At 39.8% G+C, this 20,871-nt stretch overlaps 1 protein-coding gene across 1 annotated transcript; it reads left to right on the forward strand.

Moving 5' to 3' along the window:
• The first annotated feature begins 752 nt into the window (after window positions 1-752).
• On the forward strand, window positions 753-19,254 carry LOC111336559 (uncharacterized). Its single transcript, XM_088729096.1, has 18 exons — window positions 753-1,049; window positions 2,400-2,463; window positions 4,285-4,367; window positions 6,777-6,819; window positions 6,997-7,059; window positions 7,552-7,632; window positions 9,025-9,111; window positions 9,251-9,321; window positions 10,593-10,840; window positions 11,188-11,340; window positions 11,964-12,068; window positions 12,375-12,430; window positions 13,020-13,166; window positions 14,564-14,661; window positions 14,840-14,994; window positions 15,854-16,075; window positions 17,183-17,305; window positions 18,448-19,254. The coding sequence occupies exons 1-18, from the start codon at window positions 889-891 to the stop codon at window positions 18,624-18,626; spliced, it is 2,139 nt and encodes a 712-aa protein (XP_088585222.1). The 5' UTR covers window positions 753-888; the 3' UTR covers window positions 18,627-19,254.
• Window positions 19,255-20,871: the final 1,617 nt, after the last annotated feature.

Consider the following 20,871-nt stretch of genomic DNA (forward strand, 5'->3'; position numbering starts at 1 on the left):
TACTTTAGTGCACAGAACCTCAACTAAAAAACCATTTGGTGTATACGTCAGGTGTATGACAAAAATAGTAATTTCCATGGATCTTTAGGTCATGCCATTGATGAAAGCACTCGATAAAGATTTTAATCGGTCTTATCCACATTCGCGCAAAACTTCCAGAACAAATCAAATGCAAAGAGTTCAATTGATATGAAGTAAAGAAAGAGAGCGACTGGGAGAATCCTCCACGAAATTTTTGTGTTTAATTGGAATTCTGCAGCTTGAAACAAAATGATACAAGACAGTTAATTCTTTCTACTGAAAATAATGACAACGATGGTCTATATCTTATAAGCTTTTTTGTTCTGATCTGACAACATATTCGTTTAATCAGTACTTTTCTCTCTCATGCACTTTAAACCCGAAGATCTAACTGCTAATTTCCCTTCTTGTTTCTTTCAATTTTCTTTTTGATTTGCAAAACATCCTGAAAATGACAATGCTAAGTTTTCAGATTGGCTCTTACATAGTTAGCACATTGGGTGGCGGTCTTTTCCTCTCGGGCTCTGTGGCCAAAACTGTGGTTTTCTCCTCAACCCCCCTGATAGAAAATATCGGTACAGTGTTTGCAGTGCTTGGTTATGTTAGTCCGTTGAGAAAGGCAAGGGAAAAGAGGCATGTTTCACAAAATTACTTTCATCGGAAAGGAAAAACAAAACAAAACAAACCAAAGAAAAAAAAACGATCTTCCCCAGTCCCTACCCCTTTTTCCTCAGTAACCACGCCTGGCTTTAACAAAACATGGCGGCCTGATTGCCTGTGTTTTCTTGGTGTTGTCATCTATCATCATTGTGGGTTACTTACAATACTTTCACTGATACAGATGTCATTACACTACCACCCGCAAAGATGTTATCTCCTACTGCTTTGAATATGTTTTCACCGTCTCCTGCTAGTTCAGAAGATATCGGTTCCTCGGCCCTGTTTCCATCGCTTGATCCAGGCCTTTCAACTTCTGGCATGACTTCAGAGGAGATTGACGAACAACCCGAAGGGGAAGAAACTGAATTGTAAGTTTAAAATAAATTGTGTTTGTCTTTGTCGTATTTTATGAATGTTTTTTTTTTTTCGATGGATCGAGCTGAAAATCTCGAATTCAGGGGAACAAAGTTTTAATTCTTACCACATTTGTTTATCCATTCGATTCATTTAAATTTCGCAACCTCCACTCTTTTCATTCAAATGCGACAAAAAGAAAGGCAATTTTTTGGTCAGAATTTCATTCCAAACTAATGACCAACCCGGCACTTTTAAATGTGCTCGCGCACGATGCAAAACTTGTCCTTTCATTCACAACGCTGAGAAAATATCAAGACCCAAACGATCCATTAAGATCACTGATCACTTCACGTGCACGTCTGCCAACATCATCTATTGCATAACTTGCACTTATTGCAATAAAGATATACATCAGCAAAGCAGGAAGATGACTAGGTGACCGATAATTTCCAAAAACACCTTCGCGACATAGAAAGGAATGACAAGGATGCATCAAAACCAGTCATTAGACACTTTAATCTACCTAATCATTCTTAGCAGCAGATAGCAATCTGCAGTCTTTCCTTACATTGAGGTAGCTCGGAAAGCCACAAAACTCTTGAACAATAGTTAATATTTCAAATTGGCACCCTTAAACCCATGGGTATTGATAAATGCTTTTCATTCTACTAATTTATTCATGTTTTCCTCATCACTTTGTTCCCACCAATAGCGTAGCTCCACTTTCTGCATATAAACACACACACACAACCCACAATTCCTCCATTCTCTCTGACAAAGGGCTAATGCTCAAAATGTAAGCTTTTGAACTCTTTATGGTGGCCAATTGATGAGTGATCAAAACTGCCATCCCTAACTTTGGTTTGTCTTCACCATAAATGAATAAAGAGGGTAAGTTTTTAAAGAAACTGTGGTGCTGTGTCGGTGGGGGTAACAAGATAATTTGGTCATATCAAGTAAGTTGAAATTGTACTCATCAATTTGCAGCCCATAATTGGGTTGGGCTCTTAAGAGTTTGGTAATTGTGCATAGTTGCTGAAGTGCTAATTTCTATTCTGAGAGAATTTACTTTGGTCAAAAGCTGAACATTATTATCTTCTAGAAGAGCTCTAACCAAGCACTTACATTCATCCAGAAAGCTTTAAAATCTAGTGTCACTGCACATTTCATCCATATCCCAGATGAATCAAAGGCCTATGGATCAAATCAATCTGTCAATTGAACAAATTTGTTGTAATTATCATGGTATAAATAATGTCTGTGCAAATACAGATTGTATTCACGAAATCTTTGAACTCTTCCTTTAATATGTACAATTAAAGGGGCATTTTTAGGTGATGTTTCCTTTTTACTTTGAATAGTGCTGATGCTGCAGAATCTGCCACAGCAGAATTGTTGGAAAAAACTCTGTTGAGGGCATCAGAAGTAAGTAAATTTGGAATTATGTTTTACATTTTGATTTACAACTTTGATCAATGGATGCAAGAGCTAATCATGAATTAGATCTTGTGCCAAACCTTCCCCTTTTCTTTGTTTCACCTTTTGTCATCTCCCGGTTCCTAGTTTTGTGAATCTACAGCGTGTAACCCCATATCAATGAAATTGAGACATTCTTCAGGGCTCGAAATTAAAAGAAAAGTTCAGTTGCCATTTTGCAACTTGATACGTAAATATAGTCGCAAGTTGACAAATTTTAGTCGCAAGCTGACAAATTTTAGTCGCAAAAATCTAGAGGTTTAACAAACAAAAATATGAACCTGCAATACATATGAATAAGAGACCACTGCAATGGCGGCCAATCAAGGTAATGGCATTGTGTGCACAACATTGCGGATAAATTAGATACAATTTTACCTTATATCTTCAAATGTCTATGATAATCAAGGCACATGACAATATATTTTTTCATTTCTTTATTTATTTTGGCAAAAAGTAGTGGCAAAGTAGCGACTGCTGGCTTTTTTATTCTACTCGCAAATTTGCGACTACTCAGGAAGTTTTAGTCGCAAACATAAAAATTAAGTCGCAAATGCGATTGTAGTGGTCACAATTTCGAGCCCTGTTCTTACATGTACCAACCTTGATGGTGTCCTTTCAACATCCTCAACTTGTAAAGCCTTTGGGTTCTATCACAACCAGTGTCTCAACATCTTTTTAGCTCTTTGTCCCTTAAGAGTGACTAGCCTCTTACTTCTCCTTACAATATCACCCCTGAATCGGGTGTTGTCGCTCTACCATTTAACTCCCATGAGTGACCAAAACAGAATTTCTCCTTACAATATCAATACAAAATCAAGCAGACAAGTGATGAGAATAAATAATGGTAATTGAACTGAGTGGGGTGTAATTTGGGCTGAAATCATACGCTTGATTTCAAAATTATACAAGTGTGCAGCGCGAGTTGGATTTGAAATCACAAGTATGATTTCAGACCAAAATTGCACAACACGAGGTTCAATTGGCACTTTGTTACATCCATTTTGAAATCACCCAAATACAGGACTTGGTCAATTCAAATATTTTATTGATGCAGTACTGAACCAGTTTTTAAATAAAAAGCGGAACCAGAAATGCTTTTACATCTTATTTTGTATGTAAAACAGAAAGACTTTGACGTCATGTGTCAAAAACTCAGTCAAGCGTAAAATGATGCGATTTAGAGCAAATAATGGTGCGATTCGTGAATAAATCACACCAATTAGAGCCAATCAGATTACAGGGACCATGAGTGATTTCAAAATGGATGTAATAAAGAAAAATATCAACTAAGGGATAACTAGTTGATTTAATACCAAATTCTCTGAACTAATTTCATAAGAATTGTATGGCAGACAGTAAGGAGAATTACCAGTGAGATCTCGGGAGCGAAAGGGTCTTCAGTGTGACTCCTAAAATGATTAATATCTAGGTCACAACATTTAACAGAGTGATCACAACTAAAGAAGCTCTTGATTGTTAAACTAATTCTCTGCCTAAGCACCTTAGGAAATTTATGAATAACAGTTTAGAGAATATACATACTGATCTTCGGGTGTAAAGAGTTGAAAACGTGGTATTTATAGGGAAATTGTTTGAAACACATAGCAAACATCAATTGGAGAACACTGGCATGCACTGATTTCCTGCAAGTTAATACATATGAGTCCATCCACAAGAGTTGTCTCAAGCTGGAAAAGATGATCATAACTATTTGAAATGTTCATGAACCCTTGGATTCAATAAGTACTGCTATAATTATAATTTCAGCAAATTTTGCTTCAAAGTGGAGGAAAATTGCATGTCAAAGATATTGCTGATGGAATTGTAGAAAGTGGACTCATCCCACCCAGGTCAGTTCTGTGAACATGATTGTGCAATCAAGGTTACAGTGTACCTAGCTCCTCTCACACCGTGTTTCAAACCTGTGTGTATATATATATATATATAAAGTGTTAGGAAGTTTAATAAAAACGTTTCGGTCCGAGACCTTCATCTCATGAAGGTCTCTTAAACTTCCTAAGACTTTTTATTTGAGTATATGTTTTTCTTAGCTCTAAGTTGTCCGTCCTCGTGTACTACAATATTTTTCCTATTATTTATCAAGGTTTGGACTGTGAATCCTTTTGGATCCTTCTGGCGCGGCGTCACTGTTGGCTCGAGGCCTTTTAACTTGTTATTATATATATATATATTTAACAATTATACCATGAGCGCGCGTTGGATATGAGATGATAGATAGCCAACGAGGCGCGTAGCACCGAGTTGGCTATAATCATCTCATATCCAACAAGCGCGAGTGGAATAATTGTTTTATTAAAAACTCCCCCAAGAAATTATTGTTTTGTAAGAAGAAACCGGATTTTTTAGCTCCCTTTTGATTTTAAGCTGATGCGTATGCTTACCATATTTGTAGATTATGGTATATTGGCTCATATACCATAATGGCTAAGCCAATAAAAAGTCTTGAATTGCATTATCCAATGATCCAGTTTTTAATAAATATATATATATAATAACAAGTTAAAAGTTATATATATATATATATATAAAAAGTCTGTACTCAAGCTAAGTGGCCCACCCAGGTGGAGTTTATCCCAGTTTCCTTAGCATGAAGCAACTAGGAGTATCAGCATTCCCCCCTGACTGGGATGCCTGTTCATTTTAAGGTTACTCCCCAGTATTTCATCAGAGTTCCATTACAATTCACCAGTACCCATTTTTATCATCCAACTGTGCTTCACAGAGTACAAATAACATGTGAGACGAGTACAAATATCACTTGATATTTGTACTCCAGAAATATCCATGAAGTTCACCCACACTGAAATATCAATTTTGTATGTTGGATAGTAAATCTCTTCTTAAAACATTTTGTTTTGTAGTATTGCTGAGTATTTTTGTTGTAGGTCAATTTGTTGTTTAGGTAAAGGCTGATAGTTTCGAAAGAAACTGTTTGGGGCTGCGTCGGTGGGAGTAACAAAATAATTTGGATATATCAACAAAGTTGAAATGGTAAATTGGCCACTGTAATGATTACAATAGCTGACGTTTCGAGCATTAGCCTTTGGTCGGAGTGAATATATAATTATATATATATATAAAAGTTTAATATATGTATATATACTTCGCTCCGACGAAGAGCTAACGCTCGAAATGTCAGCTTTTGTAATCGTTACGGTGGCCAATGTACCATTTAAACTTTGTTGATATATCCAAATTGTTCTTTAGGTAAATTTGTTTCAAACTAGGTTAATTTGATCTCAACCTAGGTCAGTTGCTGATGTCTGTCTGTCTGATTTTTTTTTTTTTTTGGCTGTGTTGAGATGTCTGGAACCTGAAATTATACTAAAACAATTATTCACCTCCGGTTCCAGACATCTCAACACAGCCAAAAAAAAAAAATCAGACAGACAGACATCAGCAACTGACCTAGGTTGAGATCAAATTAACCTGGTTTGAAACAAATTTACCTAAAGAACAGATTGACCTACAACATTTTTACAAGTTGTGCCATATTTTGGCAAGCCCTTAGGGCAAGTCAAAATACAGCACAACTCATAAAAGTACTCAGCGATACTACACAACAAAACGTCCAATAAGATATTTTTATTCCTGAGTGGAGAGAGACATTGTGAAAGTGAAGCATTTTGCCAATGAACACAATACACCAACAAGGCCGGGTCTAGAACCTGGTCCTCATCACCTGAAATTCAGAGCACCAAACATTGGACCATGGCAATGAAAAAAAAAGACCAAAAAGGAAACACTCTCTTATTCCTCATGCCTCTTAAAATTTTCTGTGTGTAACACATGGTGGAAAAAAGAAAGCCTGAAGCAATCCAGAGATGAAAATGATTCTCAATGGCAATAAAAGAAGAAAACTGAAAAAAACTTAAAGAACTACCTGTGGAAAATCATTTTTTGGTGATGGATCTGATGATCACATTTTTTAAAATTTTTATATACCTGGTATATCAGTGTTTTAGAAATGTTTAACCCGAGACAAATGTGTTGTGGTGTCTCCTTGAGTGTCCTTTAATTTATTTTCCTTTCTTCTTTGGTATAGGAAAATTTCTATGTTAGTTGTTTTGATTTGAGAGTAACATTTATAATAATGAAAGAACTGAATTTTTTCAGCTAAAAGGAGAGGTGCCTATTAGAGGGTGGGGGGCTTCTTCAAGGAAATACAGTATTTAAAAGTTTTAAAGTACTTGTTACCAGTAACTTTGATGAACTGACCATTTGGTGATTAATTGCAGATCAAAGGCTTTGAACAGTCTAGAGTCAATCTTATATCGCGAGGCAAGTAAATTTCTTTCATTTTTGACTTAAAAATCACAAAGTAAGTTTTGAAGATGTTCATGTTGGAATCAAATGACATGTCTGGATTTCTGTGGCGAGAAAATGGGATCTAACTTTTTACTTCATTTGCATGATTTGTTCGGCTGATCAATAATTAGAATAAGTTTTCCCTTACAGACTTTTCGTGAAAGCTCCAGATTTAAAAGAATTGATAATCGCTTTGGATGGTTTGCCTTGATGGTGAGTTCTTTATACTGTTGATAACAAATTGATTTTGACTTACTGTTCTTTAACCCATTAACACCCAAAGTGTATGACCAAGACAGAATTTCTCCTGACAATATCAATACAATATTAAGCAGTCAAGTGATGAGAATAAAGAAAAGTATCAATTAGGGGTTAATATCAGTTGACTCATTTCCAAATCAATGAGTAGAATAACTGGAAAACTGGGACAGTTAAGCTGTGGCAGTTGAATCAGTCTCCTCCAAACACTTAACCCTTTCACTTCCATGAGTGACCAAGACAGAATTTCTCCTTACAGCATCAATGCAATATCAAGCAGACAAGTGTTGAGAAGAAAGAAAAATATAAATCAGGGGATTATTAGTTGATCCAATACCAAATTCTCTAAACTTGCATTATAAGAAAAGTATAGAAAACAGTAAGGACAATTACTAATGAGATCTTAAGAGAGAAAGAGTTAATTTTGTGACAAACATAATCTTACAGGAAGTCGATGTTGACGAGGATGATGATGACGAAGATGACGATGATTCCATGGATAATGAGACAACAGAGGGTGATGATCAGGTGATTGAGTTTGTAATAAGACTGACAGGTGTTAGTGGAGGCGCAGTGGCCTCATGGTTAGTGCGCTTGACTCTGGATCGAGTGGTCCAGGTTTGAGCTCTGGCGGGGGACATTGTGTTGTGTTCTTGGGCAAGACACTTTACTCTCACAGTGCCTCTGTTTACCCAGGTGTTTAAATGGGTACTGGCAAATTTGATGCTGGGGGGGGGGTAACCCTGCGATGGACTGGCATCCCATCCAGGGGGGAGTAGAAATACTCCTAGTTTCTTCATGAGCCACTTGGCTCCTAAGCAGGCTTTACCTGCTTTACCTGAGAGACATAAGCATAACTACACATACTTGTATTTAACTTCCTTCATCTCGGGCTTGTGAGATTGCAAAGGAAAGAAGGAAAGAAAAAATAATAGCCAATAGGTCAGTGGGGGTGAATACTTAAATTTAAGACAGTTCTACACTCACTGAGCTCGAGTGAGAGAGAAATCAAAGCTAGGGTTCATTTAGTTGTCCTTGCATCTCTAACCAACAAAAGTTTTAAAAAGAAATTAAATTCAATACTTTTTGTTAACTGAGTTCCAGGTCAGTACTGTAAGTTACGCACGTTTTTTCAAACCTTTTTTGTGTCTGGGTTGCAAATTGAATCGGATAAACAAAGTTTTTAAGATATTAGTTTATCATATCTTTGAGTTGAAATAGAGGCGGAAGATTTATATTCAAACAAACTAAGTCTTTCGAATTTAGCCAGCTGTTCTGTGAAACACAGCCCGCTTGAGTGACCAATTATAACATAACCAAAGTAAAACGCGCGTTCCGATTGGTCAATTCAGTGTACGCTATTTGCCCATGGGTGTACGCTGCTGACGTAAGCAAATGCAAAGGCTAGTTTCTATGCGCTTGTTTTTTCTGGTCGTGTAAGATTTCCACGTTAAATGAAAGGCAACTCTTTTGCTGCAATGTATCAATGTTATGTTATAAAAAAAATGATAAACATCACAGCGTACACCATTGAGTGATGGATGCACTTGGAAGGTTTGCTGAGCACTTAAGAAGCTAAAGCCGCTCTCTGTTATCGCCTTGCGCGACTCTCGCGCTTCTTTCGTGCTTAACAACCTTCCGCGTGCATCCATAACTCGATAGTGTACGCTGTGGTGTTTATCATTTCTTAGTTAATGAAAGATATAGTGCAAATTGTCAATTTCAGGTTAACAATTCTGAGATTTGTAGATGAAAACTATATGCACCGTATTTTTATAGAAGGGATATAATTATGTTAACGTTGAAAGGTATACCTGTAACACACACTTTACTTATAGCAGGGTTTTGCTTGAAGTAACTGTCACTTGAATTAAATAAAACAACAACAGCAACAATTAGAATAACTTCTTTGATTTGCAGTCTGTTAAAACTACAACTTCAAAACAACCCATTGACTACAACAGAAAATACCTTAGGATAAAACGGATGGTAAAACAACTGGTGTTTGTAAGTATTGACAGTTTGTTGTTATCGTTATCTAAAGTGAAATTTTGAACTGAGTATCGAAAGTTATCAGAGAGTACATTGCTCTAGCAGGGTTGTCAAAATCAACTGATATTCCCATTTTCATTGACATTTTTTGAAGGAAAATGGAGCATTATGCGATGAAGTCCAGAGAACTGAGGCAAAGTTTCAAAGAGCAAAAGCAGAGAGAAAGTAAGGATTATCGGTGTACAGTAACTTCTTATTGGTTTTAATTAGTTTTAAGATACACAGGCTTAAGACTGGTTGTTTGACCAACCAAACTTTTGATAAAAGGGGGACATGATGTTGGAAAGCTACTGTTAGTTGTACTGGTTACTGCATATGGTTAGCTCATGTTGTAGAGCGCTAGACTGCCGCACAAGAGTTCGAGGGTTCAATCCCCAAACTGGAGCAACACTCAGGGTTTTAAAATAACTGAGGAGAATGCGCTGCCTTTGCTGTAGCAACCGAAAATGGTTAGACATTCTATTTTTCTCGGATAAGAAGGAAAAACCGTAGGCACCATCTCTTGCACCTTCTTTGTGCTGGTTAGCAGGCGAAGAACCTACGCACGTCTAGAAATTCAATTTAATTCTTTATTTCACACTATAAATGACATTTACAGGGCTTATATTAAAGATAAGAGAAAGAGAAAAAAAAATAAAGGTAATATTTGGCCATAAAAATAAGATTGAGATGTGCACGGTGTCCAAGGTAGCAAGAGCTTTCTAATTGGACACCAAAAAGAGTAAGGAATTTACAAGTAGCTCTCATTGTTATGGTCTGGCCCGACAGAGCTGAATAACGTATACGCATGCGCCAGGTTTTGCCACGGAAACACGGATTTTGAGTCGTTCGCATGGTTGATTTCCTATTCTGTTGCTTAAAACCTTTGGAAATAGGAAAGTGCCTGTTTTCGTCGTTCCCTTCGACGAAAACAGAGTTCCTCGGTTTTAAAGGTCAGCCCTTATTATTTTCCGCTAATTTCGCTAAATGTTAGACCTAGGACACTTGAGCCCGCGTTGTTAACCGCATACCCGCTGACGTAGCATTTCATTATTCAGCTCTGTCGTCTGGCCCTGTTATTGTTTATACAAGTCCTCTTTGAACCCTTTAACCCCTACAAGTAAGAAGCATGAAATTTCTCCTTACAATGTCACCCTGAATTAAACATTAAAGTCACGGGAATAAAAGAAACGATCATCAACTCAAGAAGCTCTTGATTGTTCAACAAATTCTCCTTGTCAGAACCTTAGGAAATGTATAGAGAACAGTATGGAGAATATGCATACTGATGTTAGGGTGTCAAGGGTTAAACCAGCTTAAAGCTGAACCGGGCCAGCCTCTTTGAATATCGCAACCAAACAAACACATAGTTATACAAAATGCAATGAATGTAAAGAAGCCAGCAGCTTTGATTGCACCTAACTCATTTACGTACTTATTCATTCATTTTCTCCAAGGTTCATTCTCAAGAGGTTGTTTCAGTATCAGGCCGCTGCTGAGGCAGGGATGTTCCAAGCTGCGCCTTATCCTCCTTTTTCTCCGGACATGTTACCGCCGATGATGTTTCCCCCTTTTGTCCCGGAAAAGGCCAAGCCACCCAAAGTGAAGGCCAAGAAGACACCAGTGAAGCCAAAGACTGAGAAAGAACCCAAGTCTTCAGGAGGAACGGCAGCAAAAGCTCAAAAGGCTGCTACAGAGAGTACAGGTTTGTCTTATCTGGTTTACTGATCACTGCGTGATGTTGGGGACAGCGGCATTGCAAGGATTGTTTAAATGGTGGAGGGGTCTCACCGAGTTACACTCCAGCTACCTTCCTGATTGTAATTTCGACATCCGCACGGTGTTTAACCAAAGGAGACATTTTGTTGGATTGGCTCTTAGTATCGCATGCCTTGCAGATTCTTCGGGTCCCTCTTTTTTTCGTCTTCTTAGTTAAAAAGTTTTAGGTCGTTAAATGAAACCACCTCTTAAATGCAGGGGGAAGGGGGACGGGTGCACTTAAGAAATATCAGTTAGAAGTGAAATAAATGCTGTTTGCTTCCCCATTCACAGGCAAGGACGGGTTAAAAGAGAAGGAGAAGCCGGCAAGGCAAGAAAAGAAAAAGCCTGCCAAACCAAAGAAGCCTAAAGCGCAACCTGAGAACTCCGTACCTAGCGCCGCAACTGCTGCTGTTGCTGCTGCTTCTGCAGCGGTATCATCGAAAGGTTGGTATTTATCGACACAGCGATCAAATGTTGCGTATGCTTGAGGGGAATAATTCTAGCTGGTCGTGCACCAATTTTCTGCAAAATTTCAAAGGAAAACAGAAGAAACAACTGCTGTCTTGCAAAACAAGCGAAAGAAAACTGCTCCTTGTCTGTCGTTCGGTTCGTTCTTGTCTTTGACGTTAGATATTGATAAATTGTAAAATCATACCACAGGTTGTGTCTCATTCTTTGATAAAGACTTCATATAGGAACATACATGCCTATCATACCACTATAAAACATAAATTTCAATGTGCGTACTAGCGTTACAATAGTCTTAGAAGTAATGACACCTCCCATTGGCTCATATTGTTGGTCCAGGTCAAAATACCTACATACTAATAATAATAATAATAATGATAAACAATATTTACAGAGGATATTACCAGTAACACTAAGTTAATTAGGGTGGTCCTCTATCTGCCCACCCATCCCACCCCAGGGGAGGACATCCGTCACACAGTAATCTCGTGTATGGGAAATTAACGTCTCCTACCCCCAACCCTGCAGGAGACGGGACCTCCATTTATTCGTCCCTATCCTACATATGTAGTTCCGACATCTATTTTCTTTCGCTGTAGCCACAACGGTAGCCAATCAAGGTACTCCTCCTGTGAAACCTAAAAGGAAGAAGCCAGGTACTGCCATAAAGAGGAAGGTGCAGCCCATTGCAGTGGATGCCAAAGGTAAAGTGTCGCTCATAAAAGCAACAACTGAACAACATCGACAACAAAAAACTAATGTAATCACAATTGAATTGAATTCGATTGAAAAGGAAAGAAGTGAGGCAGGTTAGAAGTCGTGGGAAGAAGCGAGGATTATTGAAGAGACTGGGACCGATGGAAGAGAAGTATCAAGGCCTTATGCGCAACAGAGCACGAAGAAGACTGATGATGATGATGATGATGAATCACAATTGAACAGTGTCATAGTAAAATATCGATCACGCTTCAAATATTTCTACTTAAGGTTGTTGTTCTCTATTTACCCAGGCAAACCCATTTTTCCCATTGTGCTAGGAGGTCTCACAGTTCATAGCCTTGGCGAGGTAAGTCATATGAACCGTTTCCGTATTCTTCATGTTAGGACTGGGACTGAGTTGTCCCATGTCTCACAAAGACCATATACCTTAATGAATCCCTTTCTTCAAAAGGGAATTCAGTCTATGTGCGACACGGGACGGTTATGTCTAGATCCACCCGAGATGTCCGAGATGAAGGAGTAATGGGAATGTGCCGCTGGATGGGGTTGCACTTTCGCGACTGAATTTGATTATAATGGGTTGCATTTTCAGTAGAGTCGCTAAAATGGAGTTGTACACTCTCGGTATTTCAAGGGATAAGAAAATTCTGGTAAGTAGGGATTTCAAAATGGGAAGATTCGGGGCTAAAAAGTTGTTAGCGTATTACCAAAAGTGACCAAGATGGCGTCTATAATTGGCCACAGGATAGACCACATGGGGTTCCGAGAGGCCAGCAGCACATACTCAGAAAAAATTATCTCAAGATTAAAGGGTTAATTTGGGGACTAAGCTCAAAATTTACCATCTTTCTTATCAAATTGAATAATGTACGGCACGCAAGGAGCACTGGACTGAATTTCACCGTAAATTTGTGACAACTTTTGTTGCTTAACAGATTGTTCATGACCGGCCCGGTTTCCACTCTGAACGTTATATTTGGCCCGTGGGCTACTGCAGCTCCAGGACGTATCCGAGCATGCGTAATCCAGAGAAGAAGTGTATTTACACCTGCAAGATTCTGGATGGGGGATTCGGACCGCAAGTATGCGCAATTTATATTTACCGCGGCTTTCGCGTATCCTGTTCCAACTAATATTGCTATCTTATATTGCTATCTTACTACAGTGTAACTGTGTAACCAAAGATAGCGACAACGTGGAAGGCCCTCAGACCAGTCCCCTAGATCGATAATCGCGGTCCCCAGACCGAACCAACTACTGGGGCCGAATATTTGAACAAGGTTTAGCCGTTTTTTTTTAACAAATCACTGATTACGTAAAACCGTTGTTTGGGTGAGACATAGTGTAAATTATCGGCACATAGGTTCTTAAAATGAAATGAGGGGAATTTGCTGTCTTAACGTCCATAAATGGTTTGGTGTTCTATTCTTCTCGGATTAGGAAGATAAACTGTCAGCCCCCTATACTGGTTAGCAGGGAACGTTAAAGAACCCTCGCACTTTTCGCGAAGAGTAGGGAACGTAGCTCCCGGTATTGTTGTCTGGCCTTGTTTCCAAGAATTACTAAATTGGGGGCACCTGCATAATTCCCTTTCAAAAATTGTAAACTTCTCAAATTTAAATGCAGTGCAGCCGAAGTCCCCCCGCAAAGTATTGTTTAGCGCATGAGGGCATATTTATTTAGAGAATGCGCTATATAAATTTGCCATTATCGTCATCACTTCAGCAATACATTATTTACTACGTGAACAAATACAAAGAGCAGGCTGCGACAGCCAAAGCTGGGCCCAGATGTTGAAAGGGCAGATAACGCCATCCAACGGATAAATCGCTATCCAAGGGATAAGTGTTACCAAAACGCACTGCGCCATCCACTGGATTGAGACTTCTCTAGTAGGCAGCGTTATCCACCTTAGAACAACCGGGGCCAGATCGTTAAGTTTACAATGACGGCAATGTGTAATGTCTGTATCTGACTTCTTTCGAAACGTCGTTCGGTGAAAATCCAAAGCTGTAATGTTGTGCACTTATCCCTCCCCTAAGCCAACACTCGGCCCCGGCCGGACCAATACTCGTGATCTTAAAATAACTGAGGAGAATTTGCTACCTTTCTATAATATCAAGAAATGGATAGATATTCTAGTCTTCTCGGATAAGGACGAATATACCGTAGGCCCCGTCTCCTGCAGGGTTAGGGGTAGGAGACGTTCATTTCCCACGCACGAGATTACAGTGAGGTGGATGTCCTCCCTTGGGGTGGGATGGGTGGATTTACTGAGCCCGCAGTAATTGGCGCAAACTGTTGCGGTGTCCCCGCCTGTCGGCGAATCTAATAAATTGAATTAAAATTAAATTACACTGTGAACTTGTCATCAGTTGCTGTTGTTGGCTTAGGGGTAGGGTAAGAGGGTGCAGTTTGCTCAGATACTCCAAGCGATCTCACTTTTCTCATAGTTTTGCTTCCTTGTATTTGCTTCCAGTTTGAGATGTGTCCTGAGGATGACCCAGACCACCCAATCGTAGCCTCTTCGGCCACAGCTTGCCACTGCGTTGTACTGAAGGCGGTCAATAAAGCCAGGTACCTGTGACTGCGGAAAGCTGCTGATTTTACTTTTCTAAATTTAAAGAAGGTTGCAGTAGAAACCTAATAACCTGCTCTCTGCTTCTAGAGGATGTCTTGCAAATTGCCATTTGCAGTGACGCTCGTTTAATTTTAAATGTGTGTGCCTCACCTGTGACATTTCTTCTCCCGACAGGGGTAGGGACGCGTCTAATACAGGCTCGGGTCCAGAGTTTTTCGGTTTCTCTCACCCAACCATTCAGTATTTGATTCAAAGCTTGCCTGGAGCGCGAAAATGTACTAAATACCAGTGGGTGAAGTTTGAATTACCAAAACCACAAAGCAAACAAGGTAAGCGAAAAATTTATTGAATTTTCGTTCGTTTTATTTGTTTCAGTTGTGTCTTTGTTTTATTGTTGTTGTTGTTTTTGCTTTGCTTTTATTTTTTTTTAACTCAAGAAAAGCCAGGATCACATCTACTCCTTTTTTTTTTTTTTTTTTTTTTTGTCAAAGCGTCTGGAAAACTATAAATAACGGAGTCAAATCTGAACAGATTCAAAGTCTAATAATCTGATAAGTAAAAGCATATCTAAACCTATACAGAAAAGAGAAAGGTGAATGGCAAATCTAGAACCCTATATACAAGGCTGCTAAAAATCATTAAACAATGTCAATGGCTCCCTCGGCAGCTGCGACTTCAACGTCACAATTATTATAGTCATGCGTAGCGCGGCGCTTCACCCGCGATCCTCGAAGACAAACTAAGGCTGACCGAAGGAGGGCAAAGGATGTCTTTGCTCGGATCCAGGAAAAGCCAGGATTGTTTAAAGTGTCGAAGTCACTGAAGTGTGGTTCAAGCTTGCGAGCTTAACTGTGGAGAAGTCAGGGGATATCTTGATTACTAAGTGAAATCTTTAAAATGTTGTCAAATCTACCTAAATTACACTCGTAAATATGTTGTTGTTGCTGTTTTTGTTGTTTTTGTTTTTTTTGCAAACCCTAAACAATCGTTTAGGCCATGTGATCTCAACAGTAATAGTGTCCCTTGAAACGTGAATATTATTTTGGAAAAAAGTGGAAGAAAGTCTTGCATTTTTGATACATGGTCCATGCATATTTTTTGCATGGACTGTGACACTGTAATGTTTATGAAATTGTTTATTTCTATAAGCATTCTTTTTTTTTGCCTATGGTTTTCATCCCCTTTTAGCGGGAAAAACCTCTGCCACATCCACCCCGGATCCATCAGGTGTTCTCCAGGGGATCCCCTCCGGTGTTGAGGACGATTCCATCCCCAGCTTGGATCAAGATGATCGTATGCCAGTAGGAATGACAACTTTTCACTCCCCTTCTCCAATAAAGCAGCCTATAGACCGGGCCATGAATCAAACGATGAATCAGTCAATTGACCACGACGAGGAAATGTTTAAAGGTGAGAAAAATTGACTGGCAAGTTTAAGTAGACAGACCAGTGATGACCGCAAGAGATATTATCCCTTCTATCGCTGGAATGACCAATAACAGATTCTTCTTACTATGGCTCAGGAGTTCCAGTAAAAATTGGTGACTAGTGGTCTATCGCCACCTACATGTATAAATATATCTTATTAACCAAGCGCGAGGGCCGTACTGGGAGAATATCGGCCCTCTGTCTTTTTTGTACGGACCGAGCGCAGCTCGGTCCGTACAAAAAAGACCGAGGGCCGATCTTCTTCCAGTACGGTCTCGAGCAAGCTTGGTTAATGAGATATTTATTATACGACTGAAGTTCAAAGGGACACAAGTGTAGTATCATTCGGGACCATTCGGGACAGTGCCCGGTCCAATACTTATAGAATATTGGACCGGTAATAGAGCATTTTGATTGGTTGGTTTTAGTTATTGGCCCCCTGACTGCCTGAGTCGTGTAATAAGACCCGTTATCGCCGTCTGTTGAGCCTGCGAGCATGCTCTCGTGTTTGGGTTTCGTTCTACGGCACAGCTGCTTATTACACAATCGGCAGTGTGGGCTCGTATGACAGAGCTGATTAACGTATGCGCGCTAAATTTTGGCGCGGAAAACGGATTTTGAGTCGTTTGCATGGTTGTTTTTCTATTCTTTTGCTTCGAGGCGTTGTTTTCCTTGCCGCTTTTCTTTTACAGAACAACCTGCAAAAAACTTTGTACACCCCCTAAATATTTTCGAAAATTAATTTTGTCCTAAAAATTTGGAAATAGGAAAATACCTTCGACGACAATGAAATGCCACGGTTTTAAATGTCAGCCTTTATCATTTTCGCTCAATTTTGAACTTTGCACACTTGAGCCCGCGTTGTTGACCGCGCAACTTTCATGTAACATTTCGTTATTCAGCTCTGTCGGCTTAAACAGCTTTGAAATAGCATCCCATCCTGGAACTGGATAGGGTTAAATAGAGCCATGCTCTGCCATGACCCACGTGCCGACGAGGTCACAAAACCTTTTACTTCGTGCAGGCGTGGTCACGAAGCCGTGGTCTCTATCAAGGCGTGGTTACAAGTTATTGTGTTGTATCTTGTAGATCCAGACATGGGACCGCTGACTCTGGCGTCTACCATCACTCCTCTCTCGTCCCCAGGACTCTGCAGTCCTAGTCCTAGCACACAGCTTGAAGGATTAGAGCATGACACCGAAATGGATCCAGGTAGGCTTCTTACCTTTGCCACTTTTTATGGCTGAAGCTCGGAGCGGTAAAGCTTAATTCCCCCCTGCTCGTAAACTGGTTACCGCATCTTCAAATCGACAAGTTAAGTCTTATCACTAGCGTTTTGCTTATCAGGATGTCAGAGAATACTTCTGCAAAAAGATGATAGGGCCATAACACGAATTTATTTCGCTGCGTTTCGAGCTTTGTACAGGTCTTACTGCACGTTTGTCTATTGTTCGACTGTAATTAACGTTAAGCACACTGGATCAAATCCTCCAAAAGTATTTCTCGCGTCACGTTTTGGGTGATCTTAACCGGAAACCCTAAGCACTTTCATCATCTTTTTTTCTTTATGGCCGTTGAGGGGTTGGGAGGGGGGGGGGGTGGGGTGTACTGGCCTTTGTATATCGAAAACATTCACGAACGCCCGTAAGGAAACAGTGCTTATGCAAGGAGACAGAGCATAATCCTAGGTGGAATCTTTATCACATCCACATCCTACTTGAACAGTCTTTTAAAACTTACTCATAGTTGAGTTAATGAAGCATCGCAGTTAATGTGAGTTATGGGCCACTGCTTTGGTAGCAGCGAATTTATCCATTTTTAAATCCCTCCATGTACTTATCAGAATTTTCTTACCTCCAAAATTCTGAAAAATTGCAACCCCATCCAAATAACTGTATAGAAAATACAACCCATTATCGTCAATCCAGTCGCGAAAATGCGACATCATCCAGCGGCACCTCCCTATAACTACACTGGGAAGCACCCCCCCCCCCCCCATCACCACCCCCGGGCCTTGTGTCCATACACTTGTGTCGTTTGATTTCGTTTACCATTTTTTCATCTTGAAAATCCGAGCTCATGATGACAGTGGATGAAACTTACCGAGCAAGACTTACCGTGTGCAAAGAAGGGGGAGGGGGGGGGGGCGGCTACCGTGGGAAGCAACCATTTTGAAAGTCTCTTTATTATTTAGTAGTATTTTGAATCGGGCAAGTGACCTGAGGAGGGCTTGGATACTGCGGAGTGATCGTTTTCTTGAAAGTTTTTCTTGAAAGTTAACACTCCCAAAGAAAATAATATTATAAGCAGGTGGGAGAATCTTGATGGTCAACCATCCTTCTGTATGCACTCAGGATTGAATCCGCTGATGTCTTCACCCACTCGATCCGCCTTTCCGACTTCTCTCTCGGGCATGCCACTCTCGCCCACTGCTGCTGGTCAAGCATCGTTTGTCCTGCCTCCTACTTCTCCTCTGTTTGGGAACAGTTCAGGTTTTCCAGGAACAGGGATTCCAGACTCGCCTCCAAAGTAGCATCCTATTCGGTGTATTAAATGAAGAACTTTGTTGATGTATTGTGACCCCGTGAGGTTTGTGATCCCTTCTAATATCATCGTGAAACCTTATTACACGGACGGTGATTTTCACCCATTCGGAGACTGGCTGAAGCAGCGTATTTGGCATGGCGAGGGCAGTGAGCTCGAGCGACAAAACCTCAAATGGGAAAATCAGTCTTCCGCCTTATCCCCCTTGTCCCTAAGACAGTTACCGTGACAGAAGCGTTGTCTCTTTAGGAGTTTTCTTTTTAGGGTACAAAAAAATTGCGAGAATTGAAGAGGTAGACCCGATTACTAACCGCTGTTCGGGAAATGAGCCCGCGCTCATCCGCTGAACTGAACTCCTCGGCGGAATCGGAGGCTGGATCCGACAGAAAAAAAAAAAAGAAACAGAGGGAATTCGTGTCTACAAAGAGGAAACAGAAGTAACTGTGCTGAGTTACATGTATGTAATGAGATAAGACGAGACGTCTATATATCTGTGTATCTTCTAGTGCGAGGTAAAGAGCTTGTACATAATTGTAATCAAGTCGAGTGAAATGGTGAACTACATGAGATGTGTTCGATACGTTAAATGAATTAAAATTATATTCTTGGAAACTCGACACATTTGAATGCACTGATAATTTTTTCTTCGATCAGAGGAGTTTCAGCGCACGGCTCGGTTGTCGATGTACGAAAAAAAAGGGTTTTTTTGACACGTAAATTTTATCGTCATAAATTTTTTAAGTGCACCTCTTTGGCAAAAAGTACTCCCGAAGCAATGATTTTAAGACATAAGAGGCCAACGAAACTTAACTTCAGAAACTGGCAGTTGGTAATTTTTTGGTTGAATACTTGAGCTTTTGTCTCTATCGCAACCAAGAAACTCACTTTGAGGGGTCGTTCTTGATCTCAAGCTGGTGAAAATAATGAGGAACAGCACACCTTATTTCAGTCAACTTAGTAATTTCTAGAGTGTTTTTAAGGCCTGCCAACTATCAGCTGGATTCCTTGGTTGGAATCGTCGGGGCGACGTTCTTCTTTCGTGTAGTTTGCTTTCGCTTTAAGGTGCACCCTTTTTCATTTTAAGGAACGTCAAATTTTGAAGCTAAAGTTGAATGTGGACTAACATTGTTGGTTGTGATTGGTAGCTAGTTGCTTTCGGGGCTCACCCTGATGCCGCAGAGAAAATGTCGCGTTGATCAACTTTGGCTAAATACGGCTTTTCTCGTTAACCCTTTACGCCATAACGTCAGTATTCATATTCTCTATACTGTTGTTCATGCATTTGTCATGACCTTTCTATTTGAGTTAGGGTGATAATGTTAGGGGATGTTAGGAGCCAGTCTCTTTTAAGGTGAAATGATTAAAAGGAAAAATAGAGCCAAATAGCAACCAACATATCAGACTTTTAGGGACTGTAGTATGTTCTTACTATGGTATTTTGTAAATTTTGGCTCATCGAAGCCTCAGCTTTTCTATAAAAAAGCGGGACCCAAGAAGTGTCAACTTTTGTGCAAAGGCAATTCGCAAGATAACCGACCTCCTAACCTATCAATGGGTTTTTCTCTATGGTCGCTTACCATAACAAGATGAAAGAAGCAGGCCAAAACAAATGAATGACACTGATCTATGAAAATCTGTCAGATTAGTGGGCAAGATTTTATTAGAAATTGACTGTTGTGATTAGAAAGTTCTGACTTTTCTTAGAATTCTCTAGCCTCGACGTGTGTGAACCCAGTACGTAATAGTCCCACGCTTGTGACAAAATGAATAACTGGAACTTTTGTTTGCGCGACAGGCTTTTTACTAGAAAAATCGAGGTGACTTCGAGAAGGGTCAAAAACCATAACGTGTTCCAGATAAGAGGAGGGAGATTTTTTTCAGAGTATTCAACCCAGTTCTGAGTTCTACGATCTAGGTATATCTAGAGGCAGCACCTTAAAAATGAAAACTTTCGTGAACATTAGCTACAGGCCAGAAAAGGAGAAGTATTTTGAGATCTGTTTCCACTACAAATAATGCTTCTCATACGCAAACTTTATTTGTATTTGTATTTGACAATTTGCGAAAGGCAGGTTAGTTTATAGTAGGACAAGGTTGTCCCCTACTAGGTAAATGACCTTTCCCTCAGTTATCAATGTATCCCCTAACCTAATTTCAGTAAACAGACCAGACCACAACAGCTGAAGCTACGTTCCCAACTCTTTGCGATAAGTGGGTGGGTTCTTTAACGTCCC

The sequence above is a fragment of the Stylophora pistillata genome, chromosome 7 (assembly GCF_964205215.1).
Source record: "Stylophora pistillata chromosome 7, jaStyPist1.2, whole genome shotgun sequence".
Classification (NCBI taxonomy): Eukaryota; Metazoa; Cnidaria; class Anthozoa; order Scleractinia; family Pocilloporidae; genus Stylophora; species Stylophora pistillata.